This window comes from Myotis daubentonii, chromosome 3 (assembly GCF_963259705.1).
Source record: "Myotis daubentonii chromosome 3, mMyoDau2.1, whole genome shotgun sequence".
Taxonomy (NCBI): Eukaryota; Metazoa; Chordata; class Mammalia; order Chiroptera; family Vespertilionidae; genus Myotis; species Myotis daubentonii.
In genome coordinates this window covers 55,696,225-55,712,127 of record NC_081842.1, presented here as the reverse complement: position 1 = coordinate 55,712,127, position 15,903 = coordinate 55,696,225, and the positions used below count along the sequence as shown (strand labels likewise).

General features: G+C 43.1%; 1 protein-coding gene across 3 annotated transcripts in view; it reads right to left on the bottom strand.

Moving 5' to 3' along the window:
• Nucleotides 1–15,903, bottom strand: part of SNX4 (sorting nexin 4) — a 91,113-nt gene that overhangs the window by 15,504 nt on the left and 59,706 nt on the right. For 2 of the 3 annotated variants that reach the window (XM_059687590.1, XM_059687588.1), the window contains exons 8-10: nucleotides 10,103–10,164; nucleotides 8,717–8,782; nucleotides 834–923 (exon numbers count right to left, since the gene is read on the bottom strand). In XM_059687590.1, the coding sequence (XP_059543573.1) occupies nucleotides 834–923; nucleotides 8,717–8,782; nucleotides 10,103–10,164 (218 nt within the window). The remainder of the gene's footprint in view (nucleotides 1–833; nucleotides 924–8,716; nucleotides 8,783–10,102; nucleotides 10,165–15,903) is intronic. The other variant, XM_059687589.1, reaches the window with a different exon arrangement.

Genomic DNA, 15,903 nt, shown 5'->3' with positions numbered 1-15,903 from the left:
AAAATATAGTAACTTAATTACTATGACCACCTATCAGAGAAAGTCCTGATATTAAGAAGTTTTATAGCCCTTACTAAGGAGATAAGATATGCAGGTGTGAAAAAAATTACAGAATAAAAATGGCAGAATAAGAATAGATAGCCCTGGCTGAGTGGCTCAGTTGGTTGGAACATCATCTCATACACCAAAAAGATTGTGGGTTTGATTCCTGGTCAGAGCACATACCTAGGTTGCAGGTTTGATCCCCAGTTGGGGCATATACAGGAGGCAACTGATCCATGTTTCTATCACATTGATGTTTCTCTCTCTCTTTTTCTCAAATCAATAAACATATCAAGTAAGGATTTAAAAAATATACAACCTAGTAAAAGATAGTGTTACATACATACTCTATCTGTAATTTGCTTCCAATCTTCAAATTGAAAAAAGTACAAAGAACAACACACAGACACCTGATGCCTAAGACTGACGGGTTTTATCAGTATAACTAGAGGCCTATTGCACGAAATTTGTGCAAGGGGCTCAGCTCTTGCAGCCTCGGCTTCATCCAGAAGGTCGTCCAGAAGGGTGTCCGGAAGGCTGTTTGGCTGTTCGGTCTAATTAGCACATTAGCTCTTTATTATATAGGATGTTTCAAGGACAGGGATTATCTTAAATTTCTATATCTAGCACTGTGCAACACAGAGGACAACAAAGAGACCTCATTCAATATCTGGAGGAATTAATTCATTTAAAAATCTTACTATTCATTAAAAAACCTTATTATCTCTATGTTGGAGCAACATGTATATAGAGTGGTGACCAGCTACATCTCTAACACTTATTATACTTACCGTAGGGCTTCTGCATAAAAAAGATACTCCTTTAACTGATCTGCATAATGCTCTTCATCTTCCAAAATATCATCAATAGAAGATGCATACCTATTTAAAAAAATATTATAGAAGCAACTTTTATCAGGACATTCTAAGAAAGTGCTACTCAAAGTATAATCCACAGACCATTTACTACCCATCAGTGACAAAGATAAGTACAGAAAGTGAGAATAAGCATTTAGAAACATTTATAGCAATTTCTAATTACCATGACAATGTTATTACATTTTACTATGTTTCAATCAGCTTGGAAATAAAAATAAAACAAACAAAAAATGGCCCTTCTTACAGGTAGCTTAAGAAGCACTATAAGACTAGAATATATTTTGTTCAAAAATAATATAAAAGCTACAAAATCTATAGAAAGAATAATTATTAGTATAATTGATGCACAAGTGTTCTTGGTAGCAACTACATACAGTAATGCCAAAAACTATCAAAGGAAAAGTTAAGCAAATAAAGATTACAGAAAACTTTAGAAGCCTTATTTTATTAGAATTCTTAATAAATCTCTGTTTTGATTTGAACAAGCCCCTCATTGTTAGGCCATTCTTGGTCCTGGACCGGAGTCTTTCTTGTACAGAAATGTGATGGCTCTCCACAGTGCTTCTCCAAATCCTACAAGCACATATCGGAACACCTCTAGGAAATCTTCCCAGACTACTTTAGTCCTAATTCATCACTCTACTTCGTATCTTTATCAACAATTTAGGGCGTAAGTAGTTTCAAGTATTGGTTTTATTTCTCTGATCACATTATAAATTCTTTAAGCACACGGGCCATGTCATGTACTACTTTAATGTAGTATAACAGTCATGCTTTTTTCAAATTAATTCCAATTCCCTAGCATCAGAATAAAAGAAAAATATACTTTATGTTTCCAAGCCTGCTTCATATAGGCAAGCAAGCAAAGTTCACTGTAAACCTAAGGTTCACTGAAAAGTAAGGTATTTATAGGATTTATAAAAGTAGGCAAATTACAACTTCTATAATTACAAATTTACATTTGTACAGTGTGGAACATATTCTAAGAATCATTGCTTTGAGTAAGAAAAAATACATTTAGTTCATAAACCTATGATTCTGGAAAGTTAATGTTAAACAAACAACAACAAAAAAGAACTACAGGGCTAGTGGCTTGAAAATAGGAAACAGTGTAGGGATAAACGCATGTTCTTGGGTACAAAAGTATAAGTGGTAAAGGATTTCAGCTATCAGTACTAACAGTTTTATTTAATATTTTACAATCAATTGAAGAAATACTAAATTCCTGCAAACACTGAAATGTTAAGTCAAAACAATGTAGGAAGACTTCTTAATAACCTAGTTGAAAAGTAGCCAGTTAGCATAAATACAGCCCAAAGAAAAATAATACTTAGATAAAATTAATGTTTTAATTTTTATTATTTTTAGGTATGCTTATTTTATTTTATTTTTAATAATTAAATCTTTATTGTTCAGATTATTACAGTTGTTTCTCTTTTTTCCCCCATAGCTCCCCTCCACCCGGTTCCCACCCCACCCTCTGCCCTCACCCCCAACCCCACTGTCCTCATACATAGGTGCACGATTTTTGTCCAGTCTCTTCCCGCATCCCCCTCACCCCTTTCCCCGCCAAGAATAGTTAGTCCACTCCCTTTCTATGCCCCTGATCCTATCTAATAAAAGAGAAACATGGTAATTGGCGTACGACCTCTACCCTTCCCATTGGCTAATCAGGGCAATATGCAAATTAACTGCCAGCCAAGATGGCGGCCGGCAGCCAGGCAGCTTAAACTGAACATGAGGCTTGCTTGCTTCAGTGACGGAGAACTGCAACGTTCCCCGCCTGCCTTGCCGGCCTCTGAGCTTGCAGTTTAAGAAACATTGTAACAGCCAAAGCCGGTTTCGCTCACTGGGTAGAGTGTCAGCCTGTGGACTGAAGGGTCCCGGGTTCGATTCCGGTCAAGGGCATGTACCTTGGTTGCGGGCATACCCCCAATGGGAGATGTGCAGGAGGCAGCTGATCGATGTTTCTCTATCATCAATGTTTCTGACTATCTCTCTCCCTTCCTCTCTGTAAAAAATCAATAAAATATATTTTTTTAAAAAAAGAAACATTGTAACAAATATAGAAGCTAAACAAAACCCCAGAAACCAGCTTTGAGCCGGATGGGATCTCAGAGCTGGAGTTGATACAGAGTTTCGATTATAGAACCTAAAAAAACCAGATACCTGCTTTCAGGAGCTGAGGCCTCAGAGCTGGAGCCAAGCCTCAGAGATAAAGCTGGCCCAGAATAAAAAAAAAAAAAAAGGAGCAGTTGGGAGCTTCAGTCCTAGCCTGAAAACAGCCCTCAGCCCCTCACCCAGACTAGCCAGGCACCCCAGTGGGGACCCCCACCCTGATCCAGGACACCCTTCAGGGCAAACCAGCCAGCTCCCACCCATGCACCAGGCCTCTATTCTATATAGTAAACGGGTAATATGCCTCCCAGAACCTGGATCAGCGGAGCCGAGAGGCCTCCCGGCACTGGGATCAGTGTGACAGGGGGCAGCGCCCAAACCCCCTGATCGCCCTGCGGCTCTGTGTGTGACAGGGGGCGGGGCCACAACCTCCCTATCGGCTCTGCTCTGTTCGTGACAGGGGAAGGCGCCCCAACCCCCTGATCAGCCCTGCTCTGTGCCTGATAGGGGGGAGCTCCCCAACCCCCTGATCACCCTGCGGCTCTGTGTGTGACAGGGTGCGGCGCCCCAACCCCCCCACCCCACGGGCCCAGATCTGTGTGTGACGGGGTAGAGCCATAACCTCCCCATCAGCCCTGCCCTGAGTGTGAGAGTGGTGGCGCCCCAACCCCCTGATCGGCCCTGCTCTGTGGGTGATAGAGGGTGGCGCCCCAACCCCCTGATTTGCCCTGCTCTGTGTGTGACAGGGGGCGGTGTGCCACCTCCCCTATCAGCGCTACTCTGTGAGTGACAGGGGGGAGCTCCCCAACCCCCTGATTGGCCCTGCTCTGTGCGTGACAGGGGGTGGCGCCGCAACCTCCCCATCGACCCTGCCTTGAGTGTGACAGGGGGCGGTGCCCCAGCCCCCCAATCGGCCCTACCCTAAGCGTGACTGAGGGTGGCATCGCAACCTCCCGATCCACCCTGCTCTGTGCATGACAGGGGGCAGCGCCCCAACTCCCCAATCAGCCTTGCTCTGAGCCCGACCAGGGGCTGCACCTAGGGATTGGGACTTCCCTCTGCCACCTGGGAGCAGGCCTAAGCCAGCAGGTTGTTATCTCCCGAGGGGTCCCAGACTGCGAGAGGGCACAGGCCGGGCTGAGGGACCCCCCCCCCCCCCCACCCACCGCCCTAGTGCACAAATTTTTGTGCACCGGGCGTCTAGTTCTATTATAATAACCAGTTTATTCTGTTCATCAGATTATTTATTCACTTGATTTTTAGATTCACTTGTTGATAGATGTGTATTTGTTGTTCATAATTTGTATCTTTACCTTTTTCTTCTTCTTCCTCCTCTTCTTAAAGGATACCTTTCAGCATTTCATATAATACTGGTTTGGTAGTGATGAACCCCTTTAGCTTTTTCTTATCTGTGAAGCTCTTTATCTGACCTTCACTTCTGAATGATAGCTTTGCTGGATAAAGTAATCTTGGTTGTAGGTTCTTGGTATTCATCACTTTGAATATTTCTTGCCACTCCCTTCTGGCCTGCATAGTTTCTGTTGATAAATCAGCTGACAGTCGTATGGGTACTCCCTTATAGGTAATTGACTGTCTTGCTCTTGCTGCTTTTAAGATTCTCTCTTTGTCTTTTGCTCTTGGCATTTTAATTATGATGTGTCTTGGTGTGGTCCTCTTTGGATTCCTTTTGTTTGGGGTTCTCTGCACTTCCAGGACTTGTAAGTCTATTTCTTTCACCAGGTAGGGAAAGTTTTCTGTCATTATTTCTTCAAATAGGTTTTCAATATCTTGCTCTCTCTCTTCTTCTGGTACCCCTATAATTCTGATGTTGGTACGCTTGAAGCTATCCCAGAGGCTCCTTACACTATCTTCGTATTTTTGGATTCTTCTTTCGTTTTGCTTTTCTGGTTGGGTGTTTTTGCTTCTTCGTATTTTAAATCTTTGATTTGATTCTTGCGATCCTCTAGTCTGCTGTTGGAACTCTGCATAATATCCTTTATTTCAGTCAGTGTATGCTTAATTTCTAGTTGGTCCTTTTTCATACCCTTGATGGTCTCACTAGATTTCTTGAGGATCTTACTACATTTATCGGCGGTCTCACCCGTCTTTTTGAGGGTCTCACTAAATTTGTCGACGGTTTCTAGAAAATTCTTGAAAAACCTTAAAAGTGTGGTTTTGAACTCTATATCCAGTAGTTTGCTTTCCTCCATTTCTGTCATTTGTGTCCTGTTTCTTTGTCTCCGCATTTTGGCTGCTTCCCTGTGTCAATAGAGTGGCTTTCTGTGCTAAGTGTCCTATAGGGCCCAATGGCTCAGCCTCCCCAATTACCCGAGGTAGACACTCTTGGTGCACCCCCTTGTGGGCTTTGTGCATAGTTTTGTTGTAGTTAAGCCTTGATTGTTGTAGTTATCAATGGGAGGAATTGACCTCCAGGCCAATTGGCTGTGAGAATCGGCTGTTTCTGCAGTCGGAGAATTTCTGTGCTAGAGACACCCCTCCGGGAAAAGACTTGCTTCAGTGGGGCTTTGGTGCTCACTGAGTCTGCCCCCTGAGTGTCCCTATGGATCTGAGGAGTTGTATTCTGGATGGTCCCACTCTGACCACCGGGCACATTGGCTCCTGGATCTCTAAGGAGGTGCTAATCTAGCCTCTGCCTGAGGCTACCCAGCAGAAGCCAGCTGAGAAGCAATGCAAGTTGCCTAGGGGCCTTGGGCCAGCTGCAGTTTGTTAAGTAATGTTTAGATTGCAAAGGGCCGGGCCTTTCATATGCAAAAGCCTCTGTGCACGGCTTGGGCGGGGTGGTGTCCCAGGGGATCAACAGGGAGGGCAGAGCGAGCAGTTATGGCTGCTCTCAGTCCTGCCCTCAGAGGCCCCGTTCCTGGCAATTGCAATCACTGCGAGCACCTCCGAGAGAAAGCTGCCCTCGAGTTCCGACCAACGCCAGACAGTCCAGTTTCTCCCCGTATGAGTCTGGATCCCCAGAGACTCGCCCGGAATTGGAGCTCGGAGATTAAGACTCCCTCCCGATTGAAAAAGACAACCGTGTCCTCAGCCGCCAGCCCTCTCCACATGCACCTCCGCACCACACCTCCTCTGAGTCTCAGTGCGCTTTTCTCTTTCCTTCTAGTTGTAGAATTTCCACTCAGCCAGACTTCCTGTGGTTCTGGATGATGTCCGTTCCATCTTTTAGTTGTATTCTTGAAGTGGTTGTGCTAAACAGCAATCTCTGGTGTTTACCTATGCCGCCATCTTGTTTTCTCCTCTTAATTTTTATTATTGAGTTGTAACTCATAGTTAGAAATATTTACTCCAAGTCTATGACTTGCCTCTTCATTATCTTAATGGTGTCTTTTCTGTTTGTATACGTGGTAAAATATATGTATCATAAAAATTTACCTTTTTAGTAATTTTTAAGTGTACAGTATAATGGCATTAAGTACATTCACATTGTTGCAACCATCACCACCATCCATCTTCCCCACTAAAATGGTACCCACTGAACTGTAACTCCCACATTCTTCTCCCCCATAGGATCTTTTGCTAGGCAAAATTTTTAATTTGGATGAAGAACAATTTACCATTAACATGTTTTTCTTTTCATGTCCTCTTTAAGAAATCTTTGCTTACTCACAGGTTACAATATTTTCCTGTTCTGTATTAAAATACGTAATTTTATCTTTTACCTTATGTATATAGCCCAAACTGAATTAGTTTTTATATAAGGTATGAGATATGCCTCAAGGTTCATTTTTTCCCTCATGTAGATATGCAATAAATTTCCAGAATCATTTCTTGAAAAGGACTATATAACTGTAGGTCTATTTCTGAATTCTATTCTGTTCCATTGATCTGTTTATCTCAATACCTCACTATCTTTATATAGTAAGTCTTGAAATCAGGTAATATATTCCAGGTTTTGTGGGTTTTTTTCAAGATTATTCTGGCTACACTAGATCCTCTGAATTTCCATATACATCTTAGAATCAGCTTACCAATTTCTATTAAAAAGTCACTGGAATTTTGATTATGGCTACAATCCAGAAAGAATGGTCATATTAACACTACTGAGTTCTCCAATTCATAAACATGAGTTATCTATTTATTTAGGTCTTCTTCAATGTCTCTCAGCAATGTTTATATATAAAGTATTCAGTGCAGAGGTCTTTCATATCTTTCATTAAATTAATCTCTAAGTATTCTGGTATGCAAAAAATGCATAAATAAGTGGAACAACAAATCAATGTCTCTCTCTAAAAAAATCATTAAATTTTTTCTAAAGTATTCTGGTTTGATGCTATTATAAATAGCACTGTTTTAATATTTTTGTTTTCTAATTGCTGCTAGTATATAAAAACAATACTTTTTAATATATTAATCATATATCCTGCATTCTTTTTGTTTTTTTCTTTTGTTAATCCTCACCCGCAGATATTTTTCCACTGATTTCTTACAGAGAGGAAGGTAGAGGGATAGAGAGTTAGAAACTTCGATGGGAGAGAAACATCGATCAGCTGCCTTCTGCACACCTCCCACTGGGGATGTGCCCGCAACCAAGGTACATGCCCCTGCCCAGAACCGAACCTGGGACCCTTTAGCCCGCAGGCCAACGCTCTATCCACTGAGCCAAACCAGTCAGGGCTTTCCATTGATTTTTAGGAAGAGTATAAGAGACAGGGAAAGACAGAGGAAAACATCAATGTGAGAGAAACATCAATTAGTTGCTTCCTGCACAAGACCCCAACCAGGGCCTGGGCCAGGGATGAGCCTGCAACCAAGGTACACGCCCTTGACCGGAATCGAACCTGGGACCCTTTGGTCTCTAGGCCGATGCTCATCCATTGTGCCAAACTGGGTAGGGCTCTTGCATTCTTGTTAAATTCAGTTGTTAGTTCTATAATGTTTTTGGTTGATTCTTTATAATTTTTTTTTTTTTATGTAAAAGATCCAAGATCGCCGAAACCGGTTTGGCTCGGTGGATAGAGCGTGGGCCTACGGACTGAAAGGTCCCAGGTTCGATTCTGGTCAAGGGCATGTACCTGGGTTGCGGGCACATCCCCAGTGGGAGATGTGCAGGAGGCAGCTGATCGATGTTTCTCTCTCATCGATGTTTCTAACTCTCTATCTCTCTCCTTTCCTCTCTGTAAAAAAATCAATAAAATATATTTAAAAAAAAAAAAAAAAAGATCCATGATCCTGTTAACTCAAATAAAAATGGTTTTACTTCTTCCTTTCTAATACTTATTACTGTATAAGTTTGATTTTCTTGCCTCATGGCACCGCTAGGAACTCAAATACAACAGCAAACAACCTCGCCTTGTTTATCTTTTAGGAGAAAGTATCAATATTTCACTATTAAGTACAATATTAACTATAGGTTTTAGACTTGAGGTAGTACCTTTTATCCCTGGCTTGAGTATAATTTTTACTGTGAATGAATGTTGAAATGCTTTTCCTACATGTATTGAAATGAACATACAGACTTTCTTTTTTATTCTGCTAATTTATGAATTAGACTGATTGGTTTTTCAATGTTAAGTTAAACTTGCACTCCTGAGATAAACTTCTTTTAAGACAGATCTGTATACACAAAGCATAATGTAAATGCCAGCAAAACTGGTAAACAGAAGAATCACTAACACTTCACCTTAGGTTTTACCTCATATTAGCCAGGTACTTACACATCCATATGATGACCAGCACTCTGCAGTCCATCACCCATTTCTTTTTCTATGGCGCTCCATTCACTGGGAAGAAAAAGATAAAACCAACACCACTGTGTATTAGATATGGAATACTATTAAATGGAATTTTTTACAAGGTTTTTTCTGATAGCTTTTAAAAGTATATCTGTATTTGGATTTATTTTCTGTGACTCAAATATGCTGCTTTCACCTTAAGTTTACAACAAAATGCAAGTGAAGGTTTTGTTTAACAACAGATACTTAAAACTCAAGCTGTTTGTAAACCTAGTTTACTGAAAGTAGAGCAGCTGATCAGAGACAAAGGTGAGATTAGAATCAACTACCAAATAGTGTTCTATCTGCTAACCCCAGCAGCTTATGTTTTTTTGGTTTTCTTATTCAAAAGAGCTCTTTACTTCCACTCACCATGCATATGACCAATGAATAAAAAAAATAAAGCATAGAATAATTAAACAAAATATATCCGGTGTTTTTAAGCTGTGGGGCACATGAGTTTTGTGTATACCTAAAAATGTGCACAGGATTTTCTGGAAGAAATTTGCTTGTATATTTTCCTGGAATCCCTTGAAAGGAATTATACCAATTACATTACTACTATCCACACTTTTAAATCTCCCAGACCCCTATCCCATTCCTTAGCTTAGGATGGCATATAAGCCTCAAATGCCCAACTTGCCTTGAGTCTCATATCTTTGGGGCTTCCGTTAAACACGAAATTAAATGTTTTTTTCTCCTGTTAACCTGTTTTATGCCAATGTAATTTACACCAAATAACCAAAATATACAAGTAAATATTTTAAAAAGATAGCTTGCAAAAGTCTTTAAAATTATAAAGTGTCTGAGACGAAAGAGAAAATCACTAAATCTATAAAATAGTGATTTCCAATAAAATCTTCCTGGGCCTTCTGCTGAGAAAGTAAAAGGTAACACTCACTGCTTCAGAGTAGTTTCACTACTCTGCTCGATATATAAGACTTCTTCACTATTTTTATTTAAAACAGGACAACATTTTAAAAAAATAATCTTCTACTTTCCAGACTCACCAATTTTCAAAAATTAGCCCTACCCGATTTGGCTCAGTGGATAGAGCATCGGACTGCGGATTGAAGGGTCCCAGGTTTGATTCCAGTCAAGGGAACATACCCGGGTTGCTGGCTCGATCCCCAGTGCGGGGGCATGCAGGAGGCAGCCGATCGATGGTTCTCTCTCATCATTGATGTTTCTATCTCTCTCCCTCTTTCTTCCCCTCTGAAATTAATGGAGATACATTAAAAAAAATTTTTTCCCCAAAATTATAGTTTTCAGGCAAAAACCTAATTAGAGTTAATTGTTATTTATTTTAAGAGTTTATGTAATGCTTACCTGAAAACTCGCCCGTAATTCCCATGTACTTTATATACACCATAGAGTCGATCTGCTACTCTCTGGAATAAAAATGTAAAAGAAACTGCTATTATATGACCAAAGATATATACAACAATAAACCATGCTTAGTATAATAATCGTGGAAAATATGGAAAAGAAAACTTAAACATCCCCAAGTCTTATCACTCTTGATATAAGAAACGTATAGACAATAATTAAAACATATACAGAAAGAAGTATGAAAATGATTACATAAGTATAATGACCATACTATTTTCCCCATGATAATATTTTTTATCCAGCAGGTTAACAGACACCACTTTAAACTGTTGCATAAAATTCCACCTAGTGTACAGGCTGTGTAAGCATTCCTTGTTGGATATTTAGTTATCCCTAATTTTTTCCAATATTATAAATAATTCTGTAATAAACATCTGAGAGTTAAGGCTTTTTCTAAATTTCAGATTGTTTCCTTATGATAAAGTCCCCAAGTGGTATATAGGGGAAAGAATACAGACACTTTCAATTCTATTGATAGTTTTATACATAAATGCTCAACGCATACAACACACTTTTATGCTACTCTGTCAAGATAACTCCTTCTAACCAACAAAACATTAGATTTTTAATAACATAATTATAACTAACATCACAGGGTTGAAATATGTACTACCTAGCCATTCACGCATATTTCACACAAGACAAAACAAAACATTATGTGTGGTAATTTGCTTTACTTTTCCCCAATGTTATGGATAAGAAATGGAAGACCAAAGGTTAATCCCACATAAAACCCTAAAAAATTCCTAATATGCAGTTTCTAAATATAAACCCTAAGGATAAATTACATCCCCAATTCCTTACTCAAACAGGAGTAATTTGAGAAATTAGGCATTAACCATATAACAAATCTAACCTTTTCAATACTTCAGCTTAAAGTGAACAAACCACCATGGTAAATACTGGGAGTGGGCCTAAGAGGATCATAAAATGTTTTTCATCTTGCCTTGGCCTGCTCTGAAGGAACCCACTAGACAAGACAAATTAAATAGAGAAACGTGTCTGAAGTCTTAATCTAAACACCACGACCCTAGGAGGCACAGAAGCCCTGCTTGCCTAGAACGCCCTGGAGAGCAGCATCAAGAACACAGCAAAGAAAGTCCAGCCCATAGCATACCCCACAGAACCCCAACTCCAAATACAAAGGTCATCCATGAAATATTAAAGCAAAACACATCTTCATCTACTACCCATAAAGCACAACGGCTCAAGCAGGAATGTGAAAAAGAACTAGCATGGCTTTGTGGCCAATTTGACAAGGGCAATTTATGGATTGCAGAAAAAGGCAAAAACTCAAGAAGCAAACAACTAGAAGCCAAATAGGAATGTTTTGAAATATCAAAACATATAAAAAAAATATCAAATTGTTTCAAATACTCCATCACTTCCAGTAACAGAAAAGGAAAAGGTCACAAAAAATAAGATACCAGCAAAGCCTCCCAGTACAGAACCTATAGATTTCACTGAATGTGAAATTATGACTCTAGCCCTTTGAAAATAACATTGTTTTCAGAAGAGGAAAAGTCCTTAAAAGTAACATCAGACCCAAAGGTTTAGCAGCAGACAGAAGTGGCAGATGAAATTGAGATAAGCATGGAAAACGAAGATAATATCCATAGTTCAATAGTAATTAATGATAGCCCAGCCACGATGGCGATGGTTGAGCATCAACCTATGAACCAAGAAGTCACGCACGGTTCAATTCCCGGTCAGGGCACATACCTGAGTTGTGGACTCGATCCCCAATAGGGGGCGTGCAGGAGGCAGCCAATCAATGATTCTCTCTCATCAGTGACGTTTCTATCTATCTCTCCCTCTCCCTTCCTCTCTGAAATCAATTATATACATATTAGAGGCCCGATGCACATTGGAAGGAAATTAATTAGAAGGTGGCAGGCAGGACAGGACTGAGCAAGATGGCCGGACACACTTTGGAGCCAACCTCCCACAGTCACTCCCCAGCCGGCCACACCTGGGGCAGTGCCAGGGCTCAAAGGGCATCTGCGCAGTGAGTGGGGTCCTTCTGACAGGTGGGGTCCCTCGGCCTGGCCTGTGAGGATCGGGCCGAAAGCAGCAGTCCAACATCCCCCAAGGGATCCCGGAGTGCAAGAGGGCACTCTGCAAAGTTGCTGTTGCTTGGCAGCTCCTGTGTTTAGCGTCTGCCCCCTCGTGGTCAGTGTGCATCATAGTTACTGGCCAGTGGGCTGGTCACTTAGCCTTTTATATATATACTAGAGGCCCGGTGCACAAAAATTTGTGCACTCGGGGGGAAGGGGGGGCCCCTCAGCCCGGCCTGTGCCCTCTCGCAGTCTGGGACCCCTCAGGAGATAACGCCCTGCTGGCTTAGGCCTGCTCCCGGGTGGCAGAGGGCAGGCCCAATCCCTAGGTGCAGCCCTGGTCGGGCTCAGAGCAGGGCCGATTGGGGAGCTGGGGCGCCGCCCCCTGTCATGCACAGAGCAGGGCGGATCGGGAGGTTGCGATGCCACCCCCAGTCACGCTCAGGGTAGGGCCGATTGGGGGGTTGGGGCACCGTCCCCGTCACACTCAAGGCAGGGTCGATGGGGAGGTTGCGGCGCCACCCCGTTACACACAGAGCAGGGCCAATCCGAGGGTTGGGGCGCTGCCCCTGTCACGCACAGAGCAGGGCCCATCAGGGGGTTGAGGAGCTCCCCCCTGTCACTCAGAGAGTAGGGCCGATAGGGGAGTTGGGGCACTGCCCCCTGTCACACACAGAGCAGGGCCGATCAGGGGGTTGGGCTGCCACCACTCTCACACTCAGGGCAGGGTCAATGGGGAGGTTATGGCTCTACCCCATCACACACAGAGCAGGGCCCGTGGGAGGGGTGGGGGTTGTGGCGCTGCCCTCTATCACCCACAGAGCAGGGCCGATCGGGGTTGGGGCGCCGCCACTCTCACACTCAGGGCAGGGCCGATGGGGAGGTTATGGCTCTACCCTGTCACACACAGAGCAGGGCCCATGGGGGGGGTGGGGGTTGGGGCGCCGCACCCTGTCACACACAGAGCAGGGCCGATCAGGGGGTTGGGGCGCCACACCCTGTCACACACAGAGCCACAGGGCTATCAGAGGTTGGGGAGCTCCCCTATATCAGGCACAGAGCAGGGCTGATCAGGAGGTGGGGCCCCTTCCCCTGTCACGAACAGAGCAGGGCGGATAGGGAGTTTGTGGCCCCACCCCGTCACACACAGAGCCGCAGGGCAATCAGGGGGTTTGGGCGCTGCCCCCCGTCACACTGATCCCGGTGCCGGGAGGCCTCTCGGCTCCGCTGATCCAGGTTCTGGGAGGGATGTTACCCTTTTACTATATAGGATAGAGGCCTGGTGCATGGGTGGGGCTGGCTGGTTTGCCCTGAAGGGTGTTCTGGATCAGGGTGGGGGTCCCCACTGGGGTGCCTGGCCAGCCTGGGTGAGGGGATGATGGCTGTTTGCAGCTGGTCACACACCATTCCGGGTGGGGGTCCCCACTGGGGTGCCTGGCCAGCCTGGATGAGGGGATGAGGGCTATTTGCAGCTGGTCACACACCCTTCAGGGTTGGGGTCCCCACTGGGGTGCCTGGCCAGCCTGGGTGAGGGGCTGAGGGCTGTTTGCAGCTGGTCACACACCCTTCAGGGTGGGGGTCCCCACTGGGGTGCCTCGCCAGTCTGGGTGAGGGGCTGAGGGCTGTTTTCAGGCTGGTGGGTGACAGAAGCTCTCAACTGCTCCTTTTTTTCTTTCTTTTTTTAAATTCTGGGCCATCTTTAGCTCTGAGGCTCCAGCTCTTAGGCCTCCGCTGCTGAAAGTAGGTAATCGAAACAATGTATAACTCCAGCTCTGACTCCAGCTCTGAGATCCCAGCTCGCTGAAAGCTGGTTTCTGGGTGTTTTTTTTTAGCTTCTACATTTGTTAAAATGTTTCAAACTGCAGGCTCAGAGGCAGGCAAGGCAGGCAGGGAATGTTGGAATCCTCCATCACTGAAGCAAGCAAGCCTCATGTTAGTTTCAAGCTGCCTGGCTGCCGGCCGCCATCTTGGCTGACAGTTAATTTGCATATCTCCCTGATTTGCCAATGGGAAGGGTAGCGGTTGTATGCCAATTACCATGTTTCTCTTTTATTAGATTAGATAGATAAAAGCACAGGCATAAAAAAAAAAAAAAAAAGCAATTAATGGCATCATCAGTATCCTAGAGGTAGGTGAACTACATGTGGCAAAGAGCCAAGAGATGGATCAAGCAGAAGCAGAGAGCAACGAAGACTGGGAAGATGCACTAACTAGCTTCTCAAAGTCTTTGCTTGCTCTTTTAGCACAGACAGTGTGGTAAATCCAGAGAGTTTAGTTTCCCCACCTACACTGGAATTGAAAATAGTAGCATTTGTGATAAAAGTCCAAAACCAGGAAAATTACAAAGAACCCGTGTCTCCCAGGCCTTGGTGATAGCCTTGGTTCTAAAGATCATGATCATCTTTATATTACAGCATTGATGCATATGGATCTCAAAGAAACAGACTGGCATTCAAGAGAGCAGGTAATTGTTTGGAAGGAAGACGTTACTTCAAAATTGGAGGGGGGAAAGAATACTGAAGAAAAGAATGGCTTTCATTGTTAATAACTAAGAGAAAATGCAGGAACTCAACAATGAAATCAATCTGCAGCAGAGTGATCTATCAAGCCAGCCAGGCTCTGACCTGCTGTGTGGATGAGGAGCATGAAAAGGGTCCCTAGAAGAAGCTGAAGCAGAAAGCCTTCTGATTGCAACTGAGAACACACACATATATATGTTTTTGTTTAATGCTCACCTGAAGATATGTTTATTGATTCCAGAAAGAGCGAAATGGGGGTGGGGGGAGGAGGAGAGACATCTATGTGAGAGAGAAACATCAATCAGTTATCTTGTACGTGCCCTGACCAGGGATCAAACCAAAAACTTTTAGTGTACAGGACAGTACTCCAACCAACTGTGCCACCCAGCCAGGGAGAGAAGCGAACACTTTTGACTGATGAGCTGAATAAACTGAAGAATGAAAGGACTGAGAGGAAGAATAAGGTTGGTCCCATATCCCAAATAAACAAATCCCATCCAAAGGACCAGTTGTTGTCAGAAATCCACTTGCCTCTAAAAGTAGATTTTGTTGCCTGGCCAGTGTTGCTCAGTGGTTGAACATCAACCTAGGGAACCAAGAGGTCCTGGTTTGATTCCCAGTCAAGGCACATGTCTGGGAGTGCGGGGCCTCAATCCCCAGTGTAGACTTGCAGGAGGCAGCCAATCAATGATTCTTTCATCATTGATGTTTCTCTCTCTCCCTCTCCCTTCCACTCTAAAATCAATAAAAATGTATTTTAAAAAATAATATATAAATAAATAAAAGCAGATTTTCTCTGCAACACAGTTCAGAAATCAGATATAGCAATTTACTATTTCCTAATTATACCGAAAGCAGGAGCTGAAAATATGATAGCCATACCATTAGCAAGTACTTCAAATTCTCTGAATGGCAATCTCTAACATTCTCTACTACATATACTCTGGAAGATATGCCCAATGACTTTGAAATAAATATTGAAGTTCATAGCTTGGTGCCAAAGAAAGACCCCTCAATACCTGATAAGGAGAAAAAGGCTACAAATCCAAGGCTATTGCTCCAAAGTGACTTCTCACATTCATAACCACAAAAAGCACCCTTTATTCGTCAGTTATGGTGAGTCCAGGCGGTCTCAGTGCTGTGCGCAACAGCAACTTTATCC